We start from the raw sequence: 24,078 nt of genomic DNA, 5'->3' as shown, positions 1-24,078 counted from the left end.
GGAATAGCTCTGGGGCTACTAGGGCGGGGGCTGGGGGGCTGGAATAGCTCTGGGGTTACTAGGGCGGGGGCTGGGGCAGGGGCTGGCTCAGGGCGGGGGTCCATTCCCGGGGCGGGAGGGGGCGCTAGTGACCCCGTGCGCGCTCCACCCGCTGCCCCCGGCCCGCTCCCTTTCCGTCGGGCGCAGGTGAGTGGGGCGCGGCCCCTTTAAGGCTCAAGCCCCGCCCCCCGGGGGGGAAAGTTTCAGCCGGGCCGGCAGGCGCCGCAGGTAGCGCTCCGGGCCCCGCCCCCGGCTGCTGGGAGCCCCTGGAGCCGGGCGCGGCGGCGGATCGGGGCGGCGTCCGCAGGCAGGTCCCGGGGCCGGGAAAGGGGCCCCCGCCTGACGCTCTGCCGGCCCTGCCCAGGGAGCCGGCCCCGGGCCCGCTGGCTGCGAGCCGCGCTTCGTGGCGCTGCGGGCGCGGCTGGGCTTTGGGAGAGCGGAGCCCGGCTGGCTGCGGACGCGTTTCCTAGCCAGCCCCCGCGGAGCGCGGATGCCAGCTCCGGAGCGAGTGGTGAGCGAGCGCTGGATCGCTGTGGCCCGTGGGAATATGGGCAAGTGGCTGCAACTGCTGGAAAATTTCAGTGGTTCCATGGTTAAACCGGCTCCCAGCGCGCCCTGACTCCAGCCTGCTCCCTGCTCCCGGCGAGCCAGCTGCTGTCTCGGATACAGAGGTAGCGGCGCGGGGTGACAGCCGGCTCCCCCAGTGCAGAGGTAGCGGCGCGGGGTGACAGCCGGCTCCCCCAGTGCAGAGGTAGCGGCGCGGGGTGACAGCCGGCTCCCCCAATGCAGAGGTAGCGGCGCGGGGTGACAGCCGGCTCCCCCAGTGCAGAGGTAGCGGCGCGGGGTGACAGCCGGCTCCCCCAGTGCAGAGGTAGCGGCGCGGGGTGACAGCCGGCTCCCCCAGTGCAGAGGTAGCGGCGCGGGGTGACAGCCGGCTCCCCCAATGCAGAGGTAGCGGCGCGGGGTGACAGCCGGCTCCCCCAGTGCAGAGGTAGCGGCGCGGGGTGACAGCCGGCTCCCCCAGTGCAGAGGTAGCGGCGCGGGGTGACAGCCGGCTCCCCCAGTGCAGAGGTAGCGGCGCGGGGTGACAGCCGGCTCCCCCAGTGCAGAGGTAGCGGCGCGGGGTGACAGCCGGCTCCCCCAGTGCAGAGGTAGCGGCGCGGGGTGACAGCCGGCTCCCCCAGTGCAGAGGTAGCGGCGCGGGGTGACAGCCGGCTCCCCCAGTGCAGAGGTAGCGGCGCGGGGTGACAGCCGGCTCCCCCAGTGCAGAGGTAGCGGCGCGGGGTGACAGCCGGCTCCCCCAGTGCAGAGGTAGCGGCGCGGGGTGACAGCCGGCTCCCCCAGTGCAGAGGTAGCGGCGCGGGGTGACAGCCGGCTCCCCCAGTGCAGAGGTAGCGGCGCGGGGTGACAGCCGGCTCCCCCAGTGCAGAGGTAGCGGCGCGGGGTGACAGCCGGCTCCCCCAGTGCAGAGGTAGCGGCGCGGGGTGACAGCCGGCTCCCCCAGTGCAGAGGTAGCGGCGCGGGGTGACAGCCGGCTCCCCCAGTGCAGAGGTAGCGGCGCGGGGTGACAGCCGGCTCCCCCAGTGCAGAGGTAGCGGCGCGGGGTGACAGCCGGCTCCCCCAACGCAGAGGTAGCGGCGCGGGGTGACAGCCGGCTCCCCCAACGCAGAGGTAGCGGCGCGGGGTGACAGCCGGCTCCCCCAACGCAGAGGTAGCGGCGCGGGGTGACAGCCGGCTCCCCCAATGCAGAGGTAGCGGCGCGGGGTGACAGCCGGCTCCCCCAATGCAGAGGTAGCGGCGCGGGGTGACAGCCAGCTCCCCCAATGCAGAGGTAGCGGCGCGGGGTGACAGCCGGCTCCCCCAGTGCAGAGGTAGCGGCACGGGGTGACAGCCAGCTCCCCCAATGCAGAGGTAGCGGCGTGGGGTGACAGCGGGTTCCCCCAGAGCGGAGCTACTGTGTCTGATACAGAGGTACCAGTGTGAGGTGGCAGCCAGCTCCCCCAGAGTGGAGCGAGAACCTGGGCAGAGCCGTGAACGTTAACCAAAATGTGCAGGGTTATTTGTTAACCGTAAACTTTACATGGTTAAACGGTCACATCCCTAGGGCAGGTGGTGCAATCCCTGTGATGCGCGGGGGTGGGGGTGTGTGTGTGTGTGTGTGTGTGTGTGTGTGTGTGTGTGTGCGCGCTGCATCGTAGTGCATGGCTGCTCAAGCTGGTCCAGAATCTGCTCCCATTCCCTAATTGTTGGTTTCTAGCCCTGGGGCAGTTCAGGGAGGAGAGGAAGACTTGCAGCTTGTGTTGGGCGTGGGGAGTTTGTTTCCCTATCTGTTCAAGGGCCCCTGGTATCTTACACAGCAGTCCCAGGCTTCCTGCTGCAGGAAAGGGCCATGACTCTAATAACTCAGGTCCCTGCTTTGTTCTGCTTGTGGGAGGATGCATTCATTTCTATCTATGAGGCGAATGTCCTGTCATGAAAGAAGGAGGGCTGACATCTACCCAGATAGAAGCAGTATTTGTCTTATATGCTTGGACAGTGCTTGGTGTGCATGTGGAATCATAGCTATCGGACTGTTGTGTTGAAAGCTTCTCCACTTGATAGATGCAGGTAACCTTCCTCCAAGTCACTTTCCTAATTAGAAAACCTTAAACAACGAATAGTCTAGTAGCACTTTAAAGACTAACAAAACATGTAGATGGTATCATGAGCTTTCGTGGGCACAACCCAATTCAAACCTTCATCCATTTGCAAATATTTTCTCCCTTTGTCAGAGGTGTTCCTGTGTTGTAGCACACTGGGAGACCGGCCAACTTCAGATGGTGCAAGCAAGGTGGATTTGTTTACAGGTGCAGAGGGGGGTGTGTGTGTGTGTGTGTGTGGGAGTGTGTGTGGTTGGTATAACTTCTGTGGTCAGAAGGTGTAAATTGGAGAATTTCAATTCACACCTTGCAGTCACTTTTGTGTTATCCCTTTGCCATGCCATACGTCAGAAGCTTGCATCTGAGGACCCAATCCAGAGATTGTGTCGAAGTGGGTGGAGGGGTGGAACAGCTTTCATGTGAGGACAGATTAAGACAACCAGGACTGTACAGTTTAGAAGAGAGTCTTCTAAGTATGGCTCTGATAGAGGTCTATAATCATGACTGAGGTGGAGAAAGTGAATAAGGAAGGGTTACTTACCCTTGGGGTAACCCATGAAGCAGGTATCAATGAAATTTATAGGCTGAATATTTAAAACAAAAGGAAATGTGGAAGTCAACTTGTGGAACTCATTGCTAGGGGAAATTGTGATGGCAAAAGTATAATGGGGTTCAAAAAAAGAATTAGACCAGCTTGTGGAAGATAAGTCCATCAATGGCTATTAGCCAAGAGAGTTGGGGCCATGCTTTGGGTAGCCCTAAACTTCTGACAGTTGGAAGCTGGGACTGGATGGTAGGGGGATGGATCATGTGATAAATTGCCCTGTTCTGTTCATTCCCTCTGAAGCACCTGACACTGGCTGCTACTGGAAGACAGGATACTGGGCTGCGTGGACCCCGTATGTCGGCTTGTCTGACCCCGTATGTTCATTCTTACAGTCTAAAGCCGTGGTGTCCAATGTGCTTGCTATCATGTCTGTTGCTTCAGAACTGGTTGGACGCCACGGTTCTAAAGGGTCTGGGTTACGTGTAGGAAAGTGAGAGTTTCAAGTCCAGCTGTTGTAATGCATATGCAGAGTGGATTAGAAGCAGGTGCGATCTAAAGAGGTATGCCCTCCCTCTGTATGAACCAGAGTTGGCCCCGAGTGTATGCTCTTAAACGTAGGCGAGGGAGGGTTCTTGCCTTTCCTATGCAGTTCCACATACAGAGAAGCTGGGCAGTCCCAGACCTTGTGTGGAAGTAAGGCAATGCCAGACACTTGGTTGGCTTCCCCTGGGTTGAAGGGAAGCCGTCAAGAAGCCGTGGAGCTGTGTAGCTACAGGAGAATAGAGCAGTGGCCCTTCAAAACTGGATTGAGATGGCTCTTTGGAGGTGGAAGCGGGTGCGTCTGAGTCCGGTTCTGGAGGGTGCAGTGTTCCTAAGGAAGAATCAAACTCCCCTCCCTTCACCCAGCAGACCATGCAGAAAGGAGCAAGCATCGGCGGGGGAGAAGGAGGGTTGGAAGTGTAGTGAGCAGAGAGCATATGGCTAGGCTAGGGGAGGTCCCCTTAGAGAGAACTGGCTTCCCATCAGAAGCAAGAGCTTCCTCAACTGGTTCAGCTTCATTCTTTCTCTTCCTGGTCACTGGGGTGTAAGCCGACACTGCACAGCGAGAGGAAAGGGAGCTGACCTCTTTGCATGGCACTCCTGGGCTTATGCAAAACAGCCTCCACTGCTCTGGCCTGGGTCCTTTCCCACATCTGAGTGTGACCGTTCCATCTTCAAGTGGTGGCCCTTCTCAGCAACCAAAGTTTGGAGCAGGGGCCCTGGCAGTGAATGTCAGGGAGGATACTGGAATAGGTGGGACCGCCACGAACAAAAGAGCCTTCTGGGGCAGCTGCGCTAACGAGAGAGCTCATCAAACTCCTCAGAAGGAAAGACTCAACGTTCCTCTGTCTGGGTGCATGATTGGCATCTTAGTGTTAGTCGGAGCAAAGATCGGTCCGGACCATCTCCGGATCACCTGAGGCCAAGACGAATACTCCTGAATATAGAACAAAAAGGGAAAATGCTTGTCCCTCTGCACACCTGCCTTAGGACACCTAAGTAATTTAGAAAAGCCAATTCTAAACAAACAATCTAAGCAACTTCCATCCTCTCCCAGCCTGGCCAGTGCTCCAGCTGGCCTAGGAGCTGCTGCTGTTGATTTTCCTCAGATTTAGGACTTTAGGCAGCCATCAGACCAGAGCTTCTCTGTGAGGGAAAGTGCCACCTTGGAGTTGAAAAGGAGAGACCAGATGAGGGCATCCCCAAAGCCTGCTGATTGTGGGAGAGTTGAGGGTGTTTATTCAGCCCTTGGGAGCCCAAACCTTATGCTGCAGTAAATGTGGAAATGGCCAGCCTAGTTGTGATTTAGAGAGAGCCCAGATCTACATCCTGCTTCTTAGATCAAATCCCCGTAGCTGATACGGACTCGGAGCAAGGTGTGAGTTGGAGGATTACATTCTGAGTAGGACAGTGGGCATGGAGTAGGAAATGAATCGGCGTGTACAAGCATGTTGCTGGCAGGGAGACTGGCGTTACTTTGCTTGTTTCTGGATGCTCGATCTAAGTGCCGGTCGCTGGGGTACGAGGCTTGCCAGGATAACCAGCAAACTGCAAGTTGTGAAGTAAGAAGTGCACCTCGAGGGTCCAATCCCTGACAGGGCAGAGAGATGGCTTCAGTCAGGCTTGGTAGTTCAGATAACCCACTTACGCTCCCTATTGCTTTTGTTCTTATTGCTGCTCTTTGTTGCTTTCCTTTTAGCACCCAGATTCTAGCTTCTTGCATGTTTGTAGAGCAAGGCTGTTTAAAGGAACAGGGACAGTTTAAAATTCACGTTACGTTTCTTACGAACCTAAATAAAGGGCATCTTGGATTATTAAAAACGGAGTTTTAACTGGTTTTCAATGTTGTTTTGCTTGAACAATGGCCAGTTGATCAGTTTCACTTGCCAGTTCTCACATGCATTAGCACAGTACTGGGAACCAAAGGGTGATGCTTTTTAAACGTTCCTGGCAGCGTTACTAGTGATCTCAGAATCTTGTAAAAATCTTTCTCTTTTTAATGAAGAAACAAAATATTGAAGCCAAATCCTTTGTCTTTGACACCACCCTTTTGCAGTGGAAATGGTGGGCCTTTTTAAAACTACTGCAGCACACTTAATAGACAGAGAAGGGGACTAAGGAACCAGCAAAGATGAGTTCTGTAGTAGAAGTGTCTCTTTAGAGTGCTGAGGTTTGTTTGACCTTTCGTTAAAGAGGTGGTTTACAAAATGGGGTGAGAATTTTTTTCACACCTGGTAAGTTACAATCTAACAATGCAACCTATTTTTGCTTAGTGTCTTCAGTATGGAAGATGTACTTGTCTATCTAGGGCAGTTAACAAATGACTTGCTCTGTCTTGACTTGTGTTCTTGAGTTCATTCATAGGTAGGACCACACTAAATTCACGGTCCATTTTGATCAATGTCATGGGCATAGGATTTAAAAAAAAGTCATGATTTCAGCTGTAAAAAATCTGATATTTCACCTTGATGTAATTGTAAGGGTCCTGACCCCCAAAAGAAGTGGTGTATGTGGCAAGGTTAACGTAGGGGGGTGGTAGTACTGCCACCTTTCTGCACAGCTGCTGGCAGTGCTGCCTTCAGAGCTGGGCAGCGGTGGCTGATGGCCAGAATCCCAGTTCTGCAGGCAGACCTGCTGCCAGCAGCAGAGCAGAAGCACAGATGGCAGGATAGGATACTGCCACCCTTAGTTCTATGCCGCCCTGAAGGCAAAGCAGAAGTAAAGGGGACTCCCTCACCCCTTCAGCTCTTTTGATCAGGGCTCTCAATCTGAGAAATGCGAGCCTCCCCATGAAATCTATGTGATATAGGGTAAACACACCCACAAGGTCCGGGATTCGTTTTTCGTGGCCGTGAGTTTGTTAGGGCCCTTTTCATAGGCAAAGCCGAAGGCCCGGGTTGGCTTTCTTTTATATTTCAAAACAAAACTTTAACCCCCCCTACCCCAAACACGTTTGAGCTGGAACGGAATGAGATTCGAGACCGCCTTCCCGGAGTCCTGGCCACCTGCTCCCACGGAATCTCTGAAGTCCAGCCCAGCTGTAGCCATGACAACCGAGTGTGATGTCATCTCGGAGGCAGGAAGGTCACTCCGGCAGCATCGGGAATGTGAACTTCCTGCAGGCAGTGGGGAAAATGCACCCCGGGAGAAAGCAGGGGTCCAGACGAGGAAATGAGCCAGCAAGGCTCGGCGTGAGCCAGGCAGGGACGGCGCTCGCGCTGCTCTCGATAGCCGTGTCTGCTTGCTGTCGTGTGCCACGCAGCCCCCGGGAGCCTGCTCCTGCCATGGGGGAGGGATGATTCCGAAGGCTCTTGCTTGGTGCTTTGCTGCCGTGATTCTGCTGGGCTGAGCTGGGACAGGAAGTGACCTAGATATGGGCCTAGATTTACAGAAATCGTGCTCGTGGCAGCTTATAGAGGGGCCTGCTCTTTTTGTTCGTTTGCCTTCTCTGGGCTCAGAGGGGAGTCTCGTAGGCCAGGTCCTCACCTCCATGGAGCTGGGGAGGGGTGTGGGGCTCAGACTCTTGGGCAGGTGCCAGCAGGGAGGAGCAGTGCTATAGCTCTGAACTCCAGTCCATCCTGCTCTTCCCTCCGTCGGCCCCCTCGGTCTGGACGCAGGCAGGAAATGCCAAGCGCGCTGGTGGAATGACTCAGCCACTGGATGGTTCCACCGAGGCTCATTAAGGCCACGTGCAGGGAGCCAGGAGCTCCCAAACACGGAACCTTGTGTATTGGGCACTGGGCGGGCCGGCTCCTAGGCCAGGGCAGGATGCCGGGATCCTGCTGTTGTGACTAATGCACGGAGCACCGGGGACTCCCTGCAGCCTCGCTTTGAGGTGGGCCCCACGGCCGCAGTGAGGGGCAGTCGGACGACTGGGGGGTCAAGGCGTTATTGCTTCGTACAAATCCCCAGTGGGTTACGGGACCCCAGGCACTTGGCTGGACTAACTTGCTAACTTGCCCCCAGCTCTGAGGAGTCCAGCGGCTGCCAGGGGAGGGCCGGCAGGTCATGAGAAAAGCCATGTCGGAGGCTATGGACCTGTCCTTCCTGTCGGAGGCTGAGAGGGAGGTGATCCTGCAAGTCCTGCAGCGAGATGAAGAGCTCCGCAAAGCGGAAGAGAAAAGGATCAGGTGAGAGCCTTCCCCTGGCAGGCCCTGCTGCCTTACAGGCAAAACCCGCCAGGCCAGCATGTAGCAGGGTGGGGACGGGTCTTTCTGCCCTGCTGGTGTTGTGCCCTGCCCTTCCTGGAGGGGGAAATGGGTGGTGGTAGCTGCCCAGGCATCACTGCCCTGTTCGGACCCGCTTGGAGGGGCAGCCTCGACTCCGCTCCCAGGCCTGCGTGTGGGTTTAGCGGCTCCCGGGCGTGTGTCCCCGACAGGCGGCTGAAGAACGAGCTGCTGGAGATCCGGCGCAAAGGGGCCAAGCGAGGCAGCCAGCGCTACAGCGAGCGGACCTGTGCCCGCTGCCAGCAGAGCTTGGGCCGGGTGAGCCCCAAGGCCAACACCTGCCGCGGCTGCAACCACCTGGTGTGTCGGGACTGTCGCTCCTACAGCGTCAACAGCACCTGGCGCTGCAAAGTCTGCACCAAGGAAGCGTGAGTGTGTGTCTGCCACAGTCCTGGTGCCCTCCTGCTCCCGTGCACAGCAGGGCTCTTGCAAAGTCCGCTGGCTTCCTCTGCCATCCCGAAAGCCCATCCGTCCGTCTCTTCTGCTGAGCGGGGTTGTCTGGCTTGTCTTCTGCTGCAGCTGACCCCCTGGGCTCCAGCCTTCCTCTTTCCCTCCCGCTCAGGTCCAGCCTCTGCTGCTACAAATCTTCCTTTCCAACGCCCCTCATCCCTGCTCGCAGCAGGCAAACTATCGGTGGTGAAAAAGAGCCCTCTCTGTTCCCTTCCCCTTCCATGTGTCCTTGGCTCCCCTTGTCCCTCTCCCACTGTGGTTCTGCAGCGTCTCTCCTACTGCCGCTGGCTCTGGAGGAGCTTCCTGCTGCCGATGCACCAAGCATCCTGTGTCTTTCCCTTGCTGGCGGCCTTTCGGAGCCTGGGTGTGCCCAGGGCTATCCTGTCAGCTCTTCGGGGCCGGGATCTTGTCTTGCTGTGCTTCTGAATCCGGAAATTGCCATGCTCGCCTACGGTGCCCCACCAGCGGGGGGGGAGGGGGGGGGGAAGAGAGAGGCTGACCTTGTGGAGGGCGAGAATGGCCTCTCACTGCCTCTTTCTCCTGCAGGGAGCTGAAGAAGACAACCGGCGACTGGTTCTATGACCAGAGAGTCAATCGCTTTGCAAACAGGCTGGGGAGCGACCTCGTGCGAATGTCCCTTCGGCGCAAGCCTCCAGGTAGGACCCAGCTGCGCTCTGGGTGGGGAGCCAGGAGGAACACCTCTGGGACGTGCCTTTTTTTTGGTGGCCTACGTGCAGAGCCCTGGTTCACCCCTCGGGGGCCCTCGAGGTCGGAGGCAGGCACTGGTGTTCTCCTTCGTAAGGGTGTCCAAGTGCTTGAATAGGGAAATAAGGCCCCCCCGGTCTCTGCAGGCTGCCCCACTGGGCTGCTGCTCTGCCGTCTCGGTCGCCTTGGCATTGTGGGTTTGTTTTTCTTCCAGCCAACAAAAGGGAAACAGTGGGGCAAACCCTCCTGCAGCAGGCACAGCCGAGCGAGCCGAAAGGCTCCACCGTGGCAGAGCAGAAGAGTCCCCAGGAGCGACAGAAGGAGCCCAGGTGAGCCTTGCATCCCCCCTGCGTGTGTCCTTGCTCGGAGCCAGCTCCACCCTCCCTGCATTCGCCTCGGATCTCTTGGGGAAGCCGTGACCTGCGTGGGCAGAGCAGGGGGCTTGGAGAAGATGCCATCTCAAGGGCGGAGAGCTGGTAATAGCAGAGGGCACAGCCTCGTGTTTGGCATGTGCCGCCAGGCCAGCCCCCAAAGCTTGGGTGGAGCCGGGGTTGTGGGAAAGCGGCGACCCTCCCTGCAGCACTCGGCGCTTGCTCCTGAATAGCTGGAGGGGCAGGGAGATGCCCTGCTGGGGTATTTGCGCTGGCACTGCCGGCAGGGCTTGGCGCCCTGCACCACGCAGCCTCCTGGGGAGAGACAGCAGGTGCGTGTGCATGGGGCTGCCGGCGATTGGGGCTCTGCGACAGCCGGTGAGTTCCTGACCCGCGAACTGCTCTCCCTGAAGAGCCAGAGACGGGTTTGCCAGAGTGACCGCTAGCACGAGCAGGTGACTGCGCTGTAAGGTTACAACATGCTGTGGAACCCCCGGCGTACTCGGAGCCTGGCTGCTGAATGCTCGAGCCGACGCCTGCGGGTCTCCAGGACGTGGCAGGCAGATTGGGGAAGAGCCCGTCCTCGCTTAAAACTGGGTCACTTGAGTTGCCCCCAGCTTTACACAGGGAACCCCCAACAGGATGGAGTCCCAATTGCCCTGGCCTGGCGTGGGTCTGATACCGAGCCTGGTGGGCAGTCAGGAAATCACGTCGGGGGGGATGTAAGAATGGCCAAGAGCCAGGAACTGCGGAAGGGAGGAACGGGTGCTGCTGCTCCTGCCCCATTCCTTCAGCCAGAGGCCCCGGGGTGATGCCCTCCCCTTGCTAGGGTGATGCTTTGGGGCCTGTGGGTGGCACGGCTGTGCGGGTCCACGGGCTTTGGGTGAGGTTCTGCCTCTTGGGTCCGTTCAGCTGGTCGCTGCAGTTGGAACGCTACCAGCCCTTTGGCAACGGGGCTCTAGGCCATGCTGGAATCTGTTGTCCCGAAAGAGGAGCCCGGGGAGGAGGGTGTTAACCCAGCCCGTGGTGCTTTCTGGCTCCTGGGCAGCTCAGTTGGGCTGTGGCATGAAGCTGTAAACAACAGGAGCTGTCCAGTAATGCTGCCTGGCTTATGGGGCCCATATGCAGCTAAAATAGAGCAGGCCTTTTTAAAGCGCCCTCAGCTTGTTGATGCTTCTTGCCGGGCGGCTTCCTGGTGCTCTTAGCTGAGGAGACTCTGCCGTTGGGTAATCCAGCCTTCCAGTGGAGTTTCCCAGAGAGCCTCAAGAGATCTCCACGCCAATCCACGAGCAACGTGCTTAGGCAGGTCTGATCTGAGCAAACCCACGAATCAAGCGGCTCTGTGTACCTTAAACCCATCTCCTGCCCTTATCGATGAAACAGCGGTGTTCAGGGCTGGTGTCTTCCTCTAGGCCCTGGGTAGCTAAGTTCAGTGCTGCCCAGGGGCCCCCAAGGCCCTTGTTGCTATAACAGCATAGTGGCAGACATCCTGGTTCTCCCTGCCTCTCGGGAGGGCTTGGCCTCCTGCGTCACAGTCTGGAACTGCCCTTCCTCCTGTCGGGACAGACCTGTTTGTTTTCTCTCTCCCCCCCCACCCCAGCATGCCCCCTGAAGCCTTGGACCCACGAGACGGGAGGAGTGATACCGAGTCCATGGAGAACATGAGTCTGGATGGGTACAGACCCCACGTCAGCTCCAGGTTAGAGACTGATTCCTGGGCTCTGAAACAGTCAGATCCTTGGCGCTTCCTGTCCTGCTTTTGTCTCCTGCTCCCCTGCCTTGAGGCAACGGTTCAAAGGGCAGAGGAAGGGTCCTTTGGACACCGGGAGCAGGAGGAAAAGGGCAGGCTTGAGGGATGCTTCTGAGGTGAACGGGGACCTCGTCTCCACTCCCCGAGAACGCTTATCTGAGACACTGACGGGGAGATGGCTCCAGAGGTTCCCCCCCTTCCAGCAAATGCAGCTGCCTTCCAAAGCCTGGCCCCTTTGAACCCAGGGCTGCTCTGCTCTGTGTGCACAGAGCAGGCTGGTGTCCAGCTGCTTGTAAAATCCTGACACGTCCCAGGAGGCTGGGCGCCACGAGCGGGGCTAGGCACCAAGCTGCTGCCACCCAAGCAGTAGTTAGCTCTGAGCTGGCTGTGGTGCAGAGGACAGGCCGAGCGGCAAGTGCGGAAGGCAGCTCTGGGAAGAGGGGTTGGGCTGTTTGGTTTTAAATCTGGCCCTGCGTGGCCAGGGGTTCCCCTGCTCAGCCCGCTAGCATGGGGCTCTAGTGAGCTGTGACACTCAGTCACTCACAGGGCCGTGTGGTGCTTGTTGAGAGAGACAAGTGATCTGTGGTGCGGGGCCTGGCTCTCCCCTCCCCCACGAAGAGCTCTCCGGCCGATGGAGACAGGGCAAGTCTGACTTCCCCCCTGTCCGCAGGAGAAACTCCCTGGAGAAAACCGTCACTTTCCAAGAGGGGAAGCAAAGGCCAGGTCCCGTGGGCACCAAAGGATCCACCCTGCCCATCCCCAGCTGCTCCCGAGACGCTCATCTCTCCGGCTCAGAAAGCGTATGTGTCCACTGTGGCGTCGGGGGCTGCTAGACACACACTGCTTCCTCCTCTCTGACCAGTCCGTTTTCCTTCCTAGGAAGCTCGTGTGGGGAGTCCCGGGGCGGCATCCGCAGATGAGAACGAAACCGTCTTTAAGAAGAATCCCAAGAGAATCCTGAGGCCTTCAGGTGAGTCGCCCTCTGAGGGAAGCCAACACGGGGCCGAGTCGGGCAGCCGTGGTTCTGTTCCTGCCTTTGCTGCTGGCCTGCTGTGTCAAGTCACTTCACCCCACCTCGGTGCCTCTGCCCATAAACGGGAAATGGGAATGCTGGCCCGCTTCCGGGCGTGCTGTGAAGAGCGAGCCAGCACTAGCTGCATCCGTAGCAGCCCGCGTACGCTGCATGATGGGCTGGGATTGGCAGCGGCTCGCCCTCCTGTCTCCGACACAGAGTACACCAAGTCCGTCATCGACCTGCGCCCGGAGGACGTGGGAAGTGAAAGCGGCTCCTTGGGAGACAGAAGCAAGTCGGTCCCAGGTCTCAACACTGAAGTGGTGAGAGCCGATTGAGCTGCCTCGAATCCGCTCGTTTGCTTTACACAGAGAGGCTTCTCCTTTGCACCCCCCCCCATTTTCTGAGGCTCGTGGGATGGAAGGGGAGTTGCTCCCCACCTAGCCCCCCCACCAGTACAGCTTGTTGTGAAGCACAGACCCTGCTGCGGGTCTCGAGCGAGAGCCCCTTGTCCGAATGAGCCCTCGGCGGAGAGCTCTGCTCTCTGAGGCTGTGGGAAAGGAACTCCGTCAAGGGCTGCCGGCCCTGCTCCCAGGGAAACTGTGCTGCGGGGCCGGCAGCCCCTGCTGGCTCGGCTTCCGGGGAGCCAGCGTGTAACTTGGGACAGGAGGCCGGGTGAGCCAGCCACAGAAAGGGGCTGTTCTTCACAGCTGGAGCAGCCCCCTGCTCGGGGTAGGCCCCGCGGGCCTGGGGCAGCCCCTACGGTTAACCAGACAGATGCTTCTTGGTCAACCGTTTACATCCCTAGTCAGGGGGTGGCGCTCCTCTGTGCTGGCTTGCTGCCCGGGCATCTTCCCCCGGTCTGAGGGGAATGTACCTGAGAGGAGTTTGCGTTGGGAGACCCGCCCCCCTTCCCGGGTTTTAGAGTCTGGGCCCAAGCCGAGCCCGTAGCCTGCCCGGCTCTCTTTAGCCCTGCGGCAGGGAGTGCCTGGAGTGGGCAGGGCTGCTTCTGGGGGGTCTAGGTGCCTGTTTCTCCGGCTGGTACGTGTGGCCATGTCCCTGTTGCAGGAGGAGGAGGAGGACATCGACAACCTGGTGGAGATCCATCGCCGGAGGACGGCCAGAGGCAGCATGCGCAGTGGCACCTCTTCGGTGAGTCCCTCCATTACTCCCTCCCCCCAGGCCTGCTGGAGGAAATGCTTGAGAGAGGACTGGGGTTTGGGAGCAGAGAGGCAGCGCTGTCTTATGGTTAGAGCACAGGGGCAGGCAGAGCTAGGGACCAAGCCAAGCTCTGCCTGGGACTGGCAGCTTGAGCTTCTCCCTCTGGCTCGCAAGGGGGTGTGAGGCGTCTGGGAAGTGCTCGGTGCCTTTCACCCCCTGGCGAACCGGTTGATGTCCCGTGGCCGGGAGGGCAGACGTGGGTGGAGGAATTGGAGACGCCCTGGTTCTCCGTGCCCCCAAGGGGCACAAACCTTACCAGGGCCGTGTGTTTCAGAGCACGCTGGGGAGCATGGTCAGCATCTACAGCGAGGCCGGGGACTACGGCAACATCTGCGTCACGGGAGAGATCGCCTTCTCGCTGAGCTACGAGCACACGACGCAGACCCTCTTCATCCACGTGAAGGAGTGTCGCCAGCTGGCCTACGCTGACGAGGCCAAGAAGCGCTCCAACCCGTGAGTGCTGGCCTGCGGAGGGGGCTGCCTGACACAGGCGCCCCCCTTGCAGCGGGGCCTGGACTCGTCCCGCGCTAGCTGCTGCCGTCTGGAGTGGCAGGGTAGCTCCTGTGCTGGGGTCTGAGCTGCCGTCCGGAGGCAGGCCTGGTGGTGGGGAGGCGGGAGCCGCAGCACGTGCCAAGTCTGGGGCTAGGCCTGTGACCCGGGTGACGCTGCCTGCTCGCCTCCCCTAGATACGTCAAGACGTACCTCCTGCCTGACACCTCCCGGCAAGGCAAGCGCAAGACAACCATCAAACGCAACAGCATCAACCCGCTGTACAACGAGATGCTCAAGGTGAGCCCCTGGGGCGGGGGCCATTGGGACGTCCCACCCACCCCTGAGAGCCCCATCGCAGCTCCGCTGGGGAGGCAGGTGCTTCACCCAACTCGTAAGACCCAGGGCAGGCAGGCTGCTCCACCAGACACCCCACGCTTCATCACTGGTGGAGGGAAAACAGCCCCTTCCTCCTGGCCCCTCAGCTGGGGCCCCTGGCAGGGGAGGGCCGCTAATCTCCCATTCAGACCAGGACTCTAGAAATCCTGCAGGCAAGCGTAGAGCCCCCGGAGGCGCCAGGGACTGACCTAACTGACAGCATCTCCATGCAGGGCTCTCTAGTGAGGTCCTTGCGTTTTTTTGCAGCCCCTGTTGCCATGGTGACTTGGCCTTGCATTAAGTGAGAGCCCTGATCTGTGTAGGATGCTATGACCTCCCTGCAGGGGCGTCGCTCTCCTGTTCTGCTTGCTTCTCTTGTATCCTGCTGCCTCCCCAGAGGGGGAGCGGCTCCCCACTCACAACACCCTTCCCAGCTCTGAAAAGTTGCTTCCCGAAGCCCCCTCCGGGCCATGACAATATCACTGGAGGGCAGCAGTGTCACAGGAGCAAGGAGCCGGCTCAGTCCCAGCACTGTGGCTCCAGCAGGGACAATGCTGCCAGACGCATGCGTCGCTTCCTCGCTTCTGCTGCAGAGTCCGTGCTGCAGCGACCCAAGGAAATGCCACGCAGCCCCCTTCCCTGCTGTAAATGCACTGGGCACAAAGAGGAGAGGTTGGAAATTCAGAAAGGGGAACCAGCAAGCTCCGGGGGTTTCCAGAGCCTCCTGTTTCAGGAGCCTCCCCTCCAAATCTGTGAGCAACTCCACTCTGCTCTCCCGAGGCCAGGCCTATGCTCCCCTGCTTCCAGAGCTCTACCCGGTGGTGCTTCCCATTCCCCCAGGGGCCAGGGCTGCCCAGTGTAGTGCGACCTTAGAAGGGGTGTGCAGGCCCTGCTCCTCTGTGGTCTGGAGCCTACAGCAGATGAACACACCTGAAGCTGCCTGGGCAAAACAGGTAGTAGGATGGCTGGCCCACTTGTGCCTTCAGCCAGGTCCCTGCTAGGGGGCAATGTTGAACTAAGAACACGACTACCAAAGCTGGAGTTGGACCTTAGCTCGACTTACCACCGTGTCCCCACTGCAGGGGGGGTCAATGGGAGAAACTCTCCCATCAACTCCCCTTACTCCTCGTGAGCCGGTGAAGTACCGGAGTCGACAGGAGCAGGATCAGCGGATGATTGAGCGTGTCCTTATTAGACCTGCTAAATTGCCCAGCTCTCGGGGGTGAAACCCTGAAGAGAAAAGGAATGTGGCAATAGCCAGACATACCGGAGAGGCTCTCAGGAGGAAGTGGGAGAACTTCATTCTCCCTAGGAAAGACTAGGGCCATCTCCTCATGGTGCAGGCTTCAGATATGGTCCTAGCTGCTCCTGGAAGCCACCCCTGACTCTCTGCTCCTGTCTTTTCACAGTATGAGATCAACAAATCCCTCCTGCTCTCCAGGATCTTGCAGTTCTCAGTGTGGCACCACGACCGCTTTGGCCGAAACACCTTCCTGGGGGAGGCAGAGATCCCCATGGGTTCCTGGAACTTTGAGAGCCAGCTGGAAGAATGCCTCCCCTTGCATGGCAAGGTAGGGCCCCTGCCGCTCTTGCAACTGACCTGCCCTAGGAATCCACCGCACCTCCTCCCAGCCAGGGAAGTGGCTCTGGAGCCAATGTGAACGTCTCCTACCCAGGGCTCTTCTTTAATCTGGCAAGGGCCTCTTGTTGTGGGAGATGCTGTCTTCCCTCTAACGTAATGGCACAAAGGGTACGTCTGCATCCACCCTGGGCTTGCATCGACGTACCTAGTTCTGCTCGGCTGGCGCAGACAGCAGGACCAGCTAGTCACCCGAGCACATACCCAGGGGACTCTGGCCCATCAGTCCGTACGTGGCAGTGACGCTTAGCAGGCAGCCTGCTTCCTATGAGGGTGGTGGGCACCTGCTTGTTTTATAAAGACAGACACGTGCCACATCTACCTTCAGAGATCTGGGTGTGATGAGCAAGTCCACCAGACTGTCCATAGTCATATAAGTCTGGCGTTCTGGGTCTGCTTCGTGCGTCTGCTTTACGTGACAGCAGGGGAGTCCATGAACGTTCTTAAGGTGGCGCAGATTCCTGCTGCTGCAGGGTGTCAGCCCTCCGGCGTCTCCTGCTGAGAAGCTCCAAGACTGATGGCTTCTCCCATGGACCTCCGAGGACTTGATCCAACCCCTGTTGCAGGCAGGCGAGTGCCATTAGCCAAGCACTGTGGAACAGCTGCCGTCTTGGTAAACTCAGGTTTGCACGGGCAGTAGAGATGGCCGTGCTTCCGGCTGTCTGGGATTCTGCACGAGTCCGGTTCTCCTGCATCTCTGAGACCTTTAGGAGAGCCCCACATGAGTGTGAGTGTGTGGCAGCAGCTTCCCTGAGGCTGGGTCTGTACCACAGCTTGCCCTGGTTATCAATATAAGAAACCTGTCTCTAGGTAAACACTGAGGGTATGTCTAGACTAATTTACATGCCTCTGCCGACAGAGGCATGTAAATTAGACATACCGACATAGTCAATGAAGCGGGGATTTAAATATCCCCCACTTCATTAGAATAAAAATGGCCACCGCGTTGTGCCGGCTCAGCTGTTGGCCGGCATGAACCGGAAAGGAAAGCCTTTGCCGATCGATCCTTTTTGCCTCGTGCAACAAGGTTTACAGGATTGGTCGGCAAAGGCTTTCCTTACCGACCGCCTTGACTGCTGGTTCATGCCGACAAACAGCTGAGCTGGCACAACGCAGTGGCCATTTTTATTCTAATGAAGCAGGGGATATTTAAATCCCTGCTTCGACTATGTCGGTATATCTAATTTACATGCCTTTGATGACAGAGGCATGTACAGCCGCTCCCTGAGTTACGACCACCTCCACTTACGACCATCCGCATTTACGACCAAAGCGGTGGTAAATGCAGATCTGAGTTACGAACAGCGATCCGCGCTTATGAACAGCGCGGTCGCCATGTACCTCTATGGGATCCGAGTTACGGACCAAGTGTTGGTCTATAAGTTGTTCGTAACTCGGAGAGCAGCTGTAGTCTAGACATACCTTGAGTGTTTACATAGGGTTTGCACTGGCTAGGATGCCAGACTTGATTGTAAAAATCCAATTGAGTCCACACAAAGCAGCACAGACATGTAGCTAAACTGGCTTTAGAAGAATAAGCCCTTGATGTTGGGGGCGTGTTAGTGAATAGACGAGGCTGCAGTGGTAGGAATCTGAGATTTACTAGGGATGGGTGGCCCTAAAATACCTGATTCCCATTTTTCAGGACGGTGCTGGCTCCCAGCAGTACCGAGGGGAGTTGGTGGTTTCCATGAAGTACATCCCTTCCTCCAAACACCCTGGGGGCAACGGGAAAAAGGGTGAGTTGAGGTGAACTTGGCTCGTGGGGTAATGTGTAAACACAAGTGCAGAGGCTAACGCGTGCTGGCGTCCACTATGTAATCCGGCGTCCACACATCCGGAGCCCATCCAGGAATGGGGACTGCTTGTCGCGTTCTCGGGAGAAAGCCAATCTATCACTGGACCAAGCATCTGTAACATTTTAACCAGCCGCGCTGAAACGCGAGTGACCTCCAGCAGTGCTGCAAGGCGGGCTTTCCTTTAGGCAGATCCAGCTGGAATGGGAATGGGTAGAGCCCTGCGCAGGTACAGAATTTGCATCTGTATCTGTAAAAATGAGCCCTGGATATCCGCAGCCACAGGCGAGCGTAGCAGTGGCTGTACAGCTGCTATCCGCCGATTTGCAGGGCTCTTGATACAAAATTGGTATCCGTGTCTGTATCTGCAAAAATGGGCCAGGGATGCGGATATTCACGGATTTACAGGGCTCTAGTGACTGGCATCTCCTGCAGTAAAGTTCTCATGCAAGCTAGAGCAGGATTCCCGGAACTTCCGAGCGGAGAACTGCACTGGCAATCTGCATCCGTTTCCTGGCGCAGATCAGCTGCCCTTGTCTAATGCAGTGGGACAGTTCTCCTGAGGTCCAGGGCCCTGCCTGAATCAGGCCAGGGACTGATAAAACACAGCATGCTGGGACTGTACCTCTGTTACAGATGGGGATGTCAGAGGACCTGCCATTCTGGCATTCATGAGCCGGCAGTTCCGTTTGTTTGTACGACCTTGCTGCTTAGATACCCCAGTTGTGGGCCGGGACCTCATTTTCCCCACTGTGAGAGGTGCTGTACAAACACAAAACAGTCCCTGCCCAGAAGGGGTTGATGTAAGTATAAAACCAAGAGACAGTAGATGGACACAGACAGCTGGAGTACAAGGTGGACAGCCGGTGGTCCTGGTGCACCAGCAGCCTAAACGGTGTCAGTGTTCTGTAGGCATCACGGCAAAGGAGAGCTAAGCGAGGTTTTGAAGGTGGACCATAACGGAGCTTTGCAGAGAGCACCGGCCAAGCACAAGGGGCGGCATAGGGTCAGGCACTTAGGGGCTTGTCTGCAGATGTAACCAGTCAGCAATGGAAGCTGGCAGCAGGGGCCCTGGGAGGGGAGGACCGATGGTTCGATAGCAAACGAGGGCTTGGCCGTGAAGAGTCTTGCAGCGTGTTGGATGCCAGGGGAGGGATACACAGAGGGGTCGCCCCCCACGATTGGAGAGAAGCTATGGCTGAAAACATGGGTGACTCAGACTTTCTCTTCTAGGCAAAGGGCAGGAAGGAGGTGAACTCCAGGTCTGGATCAAAGAGGCCAAGAACTTGATAGCTGCCAAATCTGGAGGGACCTCAGACAGCTTTGTCAAGGGGTGAGTGTCGGGACCATGCCCGTGAGAGGAGATGGACAGTGTCAACAAAACAGCCCTCGCCATCCGCCGGGGCCCTGGAGTGGATTGATGCCGGGGCATGGGAGTGCATGGGCTTTTCTGCCCTCCACCTCGTTCCCAGCTGTCTGGTGCTGGGACACAGGCTGTGTTAATGCTTAATGGGCTTGTGCTGAAAGGGGAGGGGCGTGGAGCAGCTCGGCTCTGTGCTTTCAGGAGAACGCTTCGGTTTGTCACCAAACAAAGCTCCGCTTGATTCACAAGCTTCCTCCCAGGGCCTGGCCAATTCCAGCTCTTGGGCCTGGACCCAAGTCACAAACCAATAGACGCGCACAGCCTTCCAGTAGGGGAAGAGCTATTCCCGTGGCGTGTCGGCCTCTAGCAAAGAGGAGAAGATGGATGGTGATCAAGTGCAGGTAGGGACTGAAGAGAAACAGGTCCCTTCGGTTACATCGCAGGCAGGCAGACACATTGTAAGTGCTTGTGTACAAATCTAGACGTGTAAATGCTAAGATGGATGAACTGGAGGGTTGGTTATTGCATGAGGCTATTGCTATAATATGACAGAACCTGATGACAACGGGACACTGTATTTTGTACCTAGGTATATAAAGAAATGGGAGAATATGTAGTGCTAGGGAGTGGTATCAAATAGAGAGCATATCACATACAGCTGAATCCTGATTATCTGATCTCACCTAGGCCCAGGCCAGATGAGATGATCCAACATGTGGATAATTTGGAGAACAGGAAAGTGCAAGGCTGCAGCGCCATCTAGCAGCCACAGAGGAGATGGCCTGTTTGTGGATCTGTTTGGTGGCAGCTGATGTATTACCGAGAGACGGATAAGGGAGGGTTGGATAAATGTGGTTCTGTTGCATAGTCAGAAATATTAAGAGAATCCGACTGTACCATGGAATATCAGTGGATAGAAATTCCATGCTTGAATAAGAGTAGCGTAGTAGGACCATACTGCCAATCACCTGATCCGAATGCTCAGGGAGATTAGAGAGACGATAAAAATAAATAGTTCGGTAATAACGGGAGATTTCCCCTTATTGATTGGGAAGAGGTCACCTGAGGACAGGATGCAATGGAAGTTTCTAGATGCCATTAATGACTGCTGCTTAGAGCAGCTAGTCTGGAACTCACAAGAGAAGAAGCAATTCTTGATTTAGTCCCAACAGGGGCAGATGACTGTTTTGCGGGGCCCCGGGCAGCATAACTCCGCGGGGCCCCCTCTTTGCCACGGCGCATGTGCAGGGCTTTTTTAAGCGTGGGGCCCGGGGCGGCCGCCCCGTTCGCCCTGCTCTATATCCGCCCCTAAGTCCCAAGTAGAGCGTGGGATCTGGTCCAAGAGGCGAATATATTGGAACCACTCAATAGTAATTAAATTTAACATTCAGGGTGTGTGTGTGTGTGTGGGGGGGGGGTGATACCATAGAAGCCCACTACAGAAGCATAAAACTAAGGGACGCTGCACAGAAATGAGCAAGCTAATTTAACAGCTGTTAACAGGAACAAGATTTAAATGCCTGTAATCTGCATGGAAACGTTTTGAAAACCCCAAAAGAGGCTTTAAGGAAATGTATAGCACAAATTAAAAAAGAGTTAAAGGATCACTCACAAAATGCCACCAGGGCTAAATAGAATAAAAGATGCTGACACAGGCAAGGAGGCATCTTTTTTACAAATTGGAAGTCAAAGCCTAGTGAGGAAAATAAGTGTAAAAGTATAATTAGGCAGGCCACACAAGGATTTGAGGAATTAACTAACTTAACTTTTGGTATTAATTTTTGAGACCTTTGCTAGTCAGAAGCAGGAAGCCTGCTAAACAGAGAGGCCCCTGGATGCCCAGGGTGCTAAAGAAGTACTCAAGGAAGTGCACTCATTGCCAAGAAGCTACATGAATTCTTTGTGTCAGTCTTTGAGGTAGAGGACGTGAAGGAGATTCCAATACTTGGCCATTCTTTTTACGTGTCAGATCTGAGGAACTGGCTCAGATTGAGGGGTCAATAGAGGAGGGTTTGGGAACAAATTGATAAACAGTAGAATGACCAGGACCAGGCGAAATTCACCCAAGAGTTTTGAAGTAACTCAAATATGAAATTGCAGAACTACTGACTGGCATGTAACCTATCGCTCCTGTGCCAGATGACTGGAGGGCAGCTAACGGGACAGGTGATGAGGGATACTGGAACAATTTTTATTGTGCTGATGTTGGAATCTACGTATTTGGTGTTCTTACTAGAGCCTTGCAAATTCACAGCTATCTGCAGGTATTCAAGGATGTGGATGTGGATATTTGTGGCTCATTTTTGCTGATAAGAATGCGGATACAAATTATGTAACTGTGCAGGGCTCTAGTTATTACCACTACAAGCCAGGGAGTATGGCAGCACTCTTAGTTCCAGCACTCCTGGAAGTGATCCTGGTAATAACAAGCCGGTAAACCAAATTTCAGTGCCAGGCAGATTTGGTTGAAAACATAGTATTGAATAGTTAGGCATGTAGATCATCATGATTAGTTGGGGGAAGACTCAACATGGCTTTTGTAGATGATTTTAGCAATAGACTTATGCCAGGCAATTAGTATTCCTTTTGGGGGTCAACAAACATCTGGACAGGGGTGACTGAGTGGACCCAGTGTACACAGGCTTTCAGAAAGCCATCGACAAGTCCCTCACCGAAGGTTCTAAGCCAAGTAAGCTGTCATGGGATAAGAGGGAAGGGCCTCTCATGGGACAGTAACTGGTTAAAAGGCAGAAATAAATTGTCAGTCTTCAAAATGAAGAGAGGCAAACAGCTGGGCCCCCCAGGGATCTGTACAGAGGGCTGTGCTGTTCAACAGATTCATAAATGATCAAGGGGATAAACAGAGATGGCAAAGTTTGCAGACATTACAGAGATGAACTAAGATCGTTCAATCCAAAGCGGTCTGTAAAGTGTTACAAAGAGATCTTGCAAAACTGCATGACTGAGCAAGAAAATGGCAGGTGAAATTCAATGTTGATAAATGGAAAGTAAAGCACGTCAGAAAACATAATCACAACTTGACATACAAAATGGTGTTGAAATTAGCTGATACCAGACGAGAGAGATCTTGGAGTCAGTGTGGATAGTTCTCTGAAAACCTCTGCTCAGTGTGTAGCAGCAATCAAAAAGAGGCTTAACTATATATTAGGGACAATTAGGAAAGAGGCAAGATAAAAATATTATAATGCCCCTATATAAATCCATGGTATGCCTATACCTGGAATACTGTGCGCCCATCTGTAACAAGATGGTATACAAATGGAAAAGGTTCAGAGAAGGGCAACAAAAATGATGAAAGGTCTAGAACAGCTTCCATATGAGGAGAGTAAAAAAGACTGTTCATTTTGGAAAAGAGATGACCGGGGTGGGGGAGGCTATGATCGAGGTCTAGAAAACGTGGAGAAAATGACTTGGGAAGTGTTATTTACCTCTTCTCCTAACACACGAGCCGGGAGCCATGCAGTGACATTAACAGACAGCAGGTTTAAAAAAAAGGCGGGACTTAGACAGCACAGCCTGTGGAACTCACTGCCAGGGGATGTTGTGAAGGCCAAAACCAGAGCTGGATTCAGAAAAGAATTGGGTAAGTTCATGGAGGACAGGTCGCCAGGCCTCTGACTGCCTGATGCTGGGACAGGACACCGGTAGATGGGCCACTGGATTAGTTTGCTGTGCTCGTGCCCTTTGAGGCACCTGACATGGGCCACTCTTTGGAGGACAGGATGCTGGCTACCTGGACCATTGTGGCTGCTGTTCTGTTCACATTCCAGAATGGATTCCTGTGGGTTGGAACTGCACTGAAATCCTCTAGGCTCTTCTCTGAACTATCAGATGCAAATGACGTGGCCAAGTCCAAAGCTGACGTCTCGAGACTGGGTGTACCCCAGTTGGGCCCAGCTGTTTGGGCCCTCTACTGCCCTAGAGAGGCTGATCTCTGCCGTGGAGGGCACAATGTCTCTGAGTCCCCTTAGCCCATTACCAGTCTCCTGGGCCATCACTGTCTCTCCTTTGTTTGAGGGGGGAGTTGCTACCTATATAATATATAAGGGCTTCTCCCACAGCTACCTGCTGCCACTCCGAAACAAGGCCACCAAGAGGAAGACTCCTGTGATGAAGAAGACCCTGAATCCTCACTACAACCACACCTTTGTCTACAATGGCATCAGCCCCGAGGACCTGCAGCACATCTGTCTGGAGCTGACTGTCTGGGACCGCGAGCCACTGTCCAGCAACGACTTCCTGGGAGGTGTCAGGCTGGGCGTTGGGAACGGTGAGGTGCCCCCTGGCTGTCCTTGTGTGTGGCTGCCCTGCTCTCCTAGGGCTGTAGCAGGATGCGGTGGGTCACTCATGTTCTGTCCCCCTTACCCCAGCTTTGCCCTGGAGACCTCCATGAAGGTGGATGCCTACTAGGAAGCTGAAATGTCAGGGGACCACGATCATCCCCACACAGTCCCTGGCATTACCACCCCTGCTCCATATTTTCTGTGGGGCTGGCGGAGGCTGTTCTCGTGCGCTCCGGGGAGGGGGCTGTGTGCTGCACTAACTCACCTCTGCCCCCTCAGGTATGAGTAAGGACCAGGTGGTGGACTGGATGGACTCCACAGGGGAGGAGGTGAGCCTGTGGCAGAAGATGCGCCAGTTCCCGGGATCCTGGGCAGAAGGAACACTCCAGCTCCGCTCCACCATGGCCAAGCCAAGACCATAGCCTGGGCGCTGGGCCCAAGGCCAGTTCCAGCGAGGCGGCACCCGGCAGAGCAACCGCAGCACTAGCAAGGGCCACAGCCAGGATCTAAGGGAGTGGGGAGCAGGCTGTGCCTTCTGCCCGTGTAGTAATAAAGCTAATTGTCTTCAGCAGGCTCAGGCTTACAGCCTGTTCTTGGCTGTAGCTTATT

General features: G+C 56.2%; 1 protein-coding gene across 4 annotated transcripts; it reads left to right on the top strand.

The window, feature by feature from the left end:
* The first annotated feature begins 211 nt into the window (after positions 1 to 211).
* On the top strand, positions 212 to 24,042 carry SYTL4 (synaptotagmin like 4). 4 transcript variants are annotated; one of them, XM_075896739.2, is made up of 17 exons: positions 212 to 346; positions 7,732 to 7,895; positions 8,144 to 8,359; positions 8,988 to 9,097; positions 9,361 to 9,475; positions 11,118 to 11,216; positions 11,938 to 12,067; positions 12,147 to 12,237; positions 12,499 to 12,602; positions 13,348 to 13,431; positions 13,775 to 13,953; positions 14,187 to 14,289; positions 15,777 to 15,938; positions 17,652 to 17,745; positions 19,036 to 19,135; positions 23,248 to 23,456; positions 23,749 to 24,042. In XM_075896739.2, the coding sequence occupies exons 2-17, from the start codon at positions 7,774 to 7,776 to the stop codon at positions 23,889 to 23,891; spliced, it is 2,061 nt and encodes a 686-aa protein (XP_075752854.2). In that variant the 5' UTR covers positions 212 to 346; positions 7,732 to 7,773; the 3' UTR covers positions 23,892 to 24,042. The 4 variants fall into 4 exon arrangements, with proteins under 4 accessions (XP_075752854.2, XP_075752855.2, XP_075752856.2 ...); XM_075896740.2 differs by lacking the exon at positions 212 to 346 and adding an exon at positions 356 to 550; XM_075896741.2 differs by lacking the exon at positions 212 to 346 and adding an exon at positions 589 to 710.
* Positions 24,043 to 24,078: the final 36 nt, after the last annotated feature.

The sequence above is a fragment of the Pelodiscus sinensis genome, chromosome 13 (assembly GCF_052426305.1).
Source record: "Pelodiscus sinensis isolate ZL-2025 chromosome 13, ASM5242630v1, whole genome shotgun sequence".
Lineage (NCBI taxonomy): Eukaryota > Metazoa > Chordata > Testudines > Trionychidae > Pelodiscus > Pelodiscus sinensis.
This window is presented reverse-complemented; position numbering and strand designations above follow the sequence as displayed.

Coding starts and splice junctions, on each gene's coding strand:
- SYTL4 (XM_075896739.2), top strand. CDS start 7,774: ATGAGAAAAGCCATGTCGGAGGCTATGGACCTGTCCTTCCTGTCGGAG. Junction 8,360..8,987: donor AAAGTCTGCACCAAGGAAGC/GTGAGTGTGTGT, acceptor TTTCTCCTGCAG/GGAGCTGAAGAAGACAACCG. Junction 15,939..17,651: donor GCCTCCCCTTGCATGGCAAG/GTAGGGCCCCTG, acceptor CCCATTTTTCAG/GACGGTGCTGGCTCCCAGCA.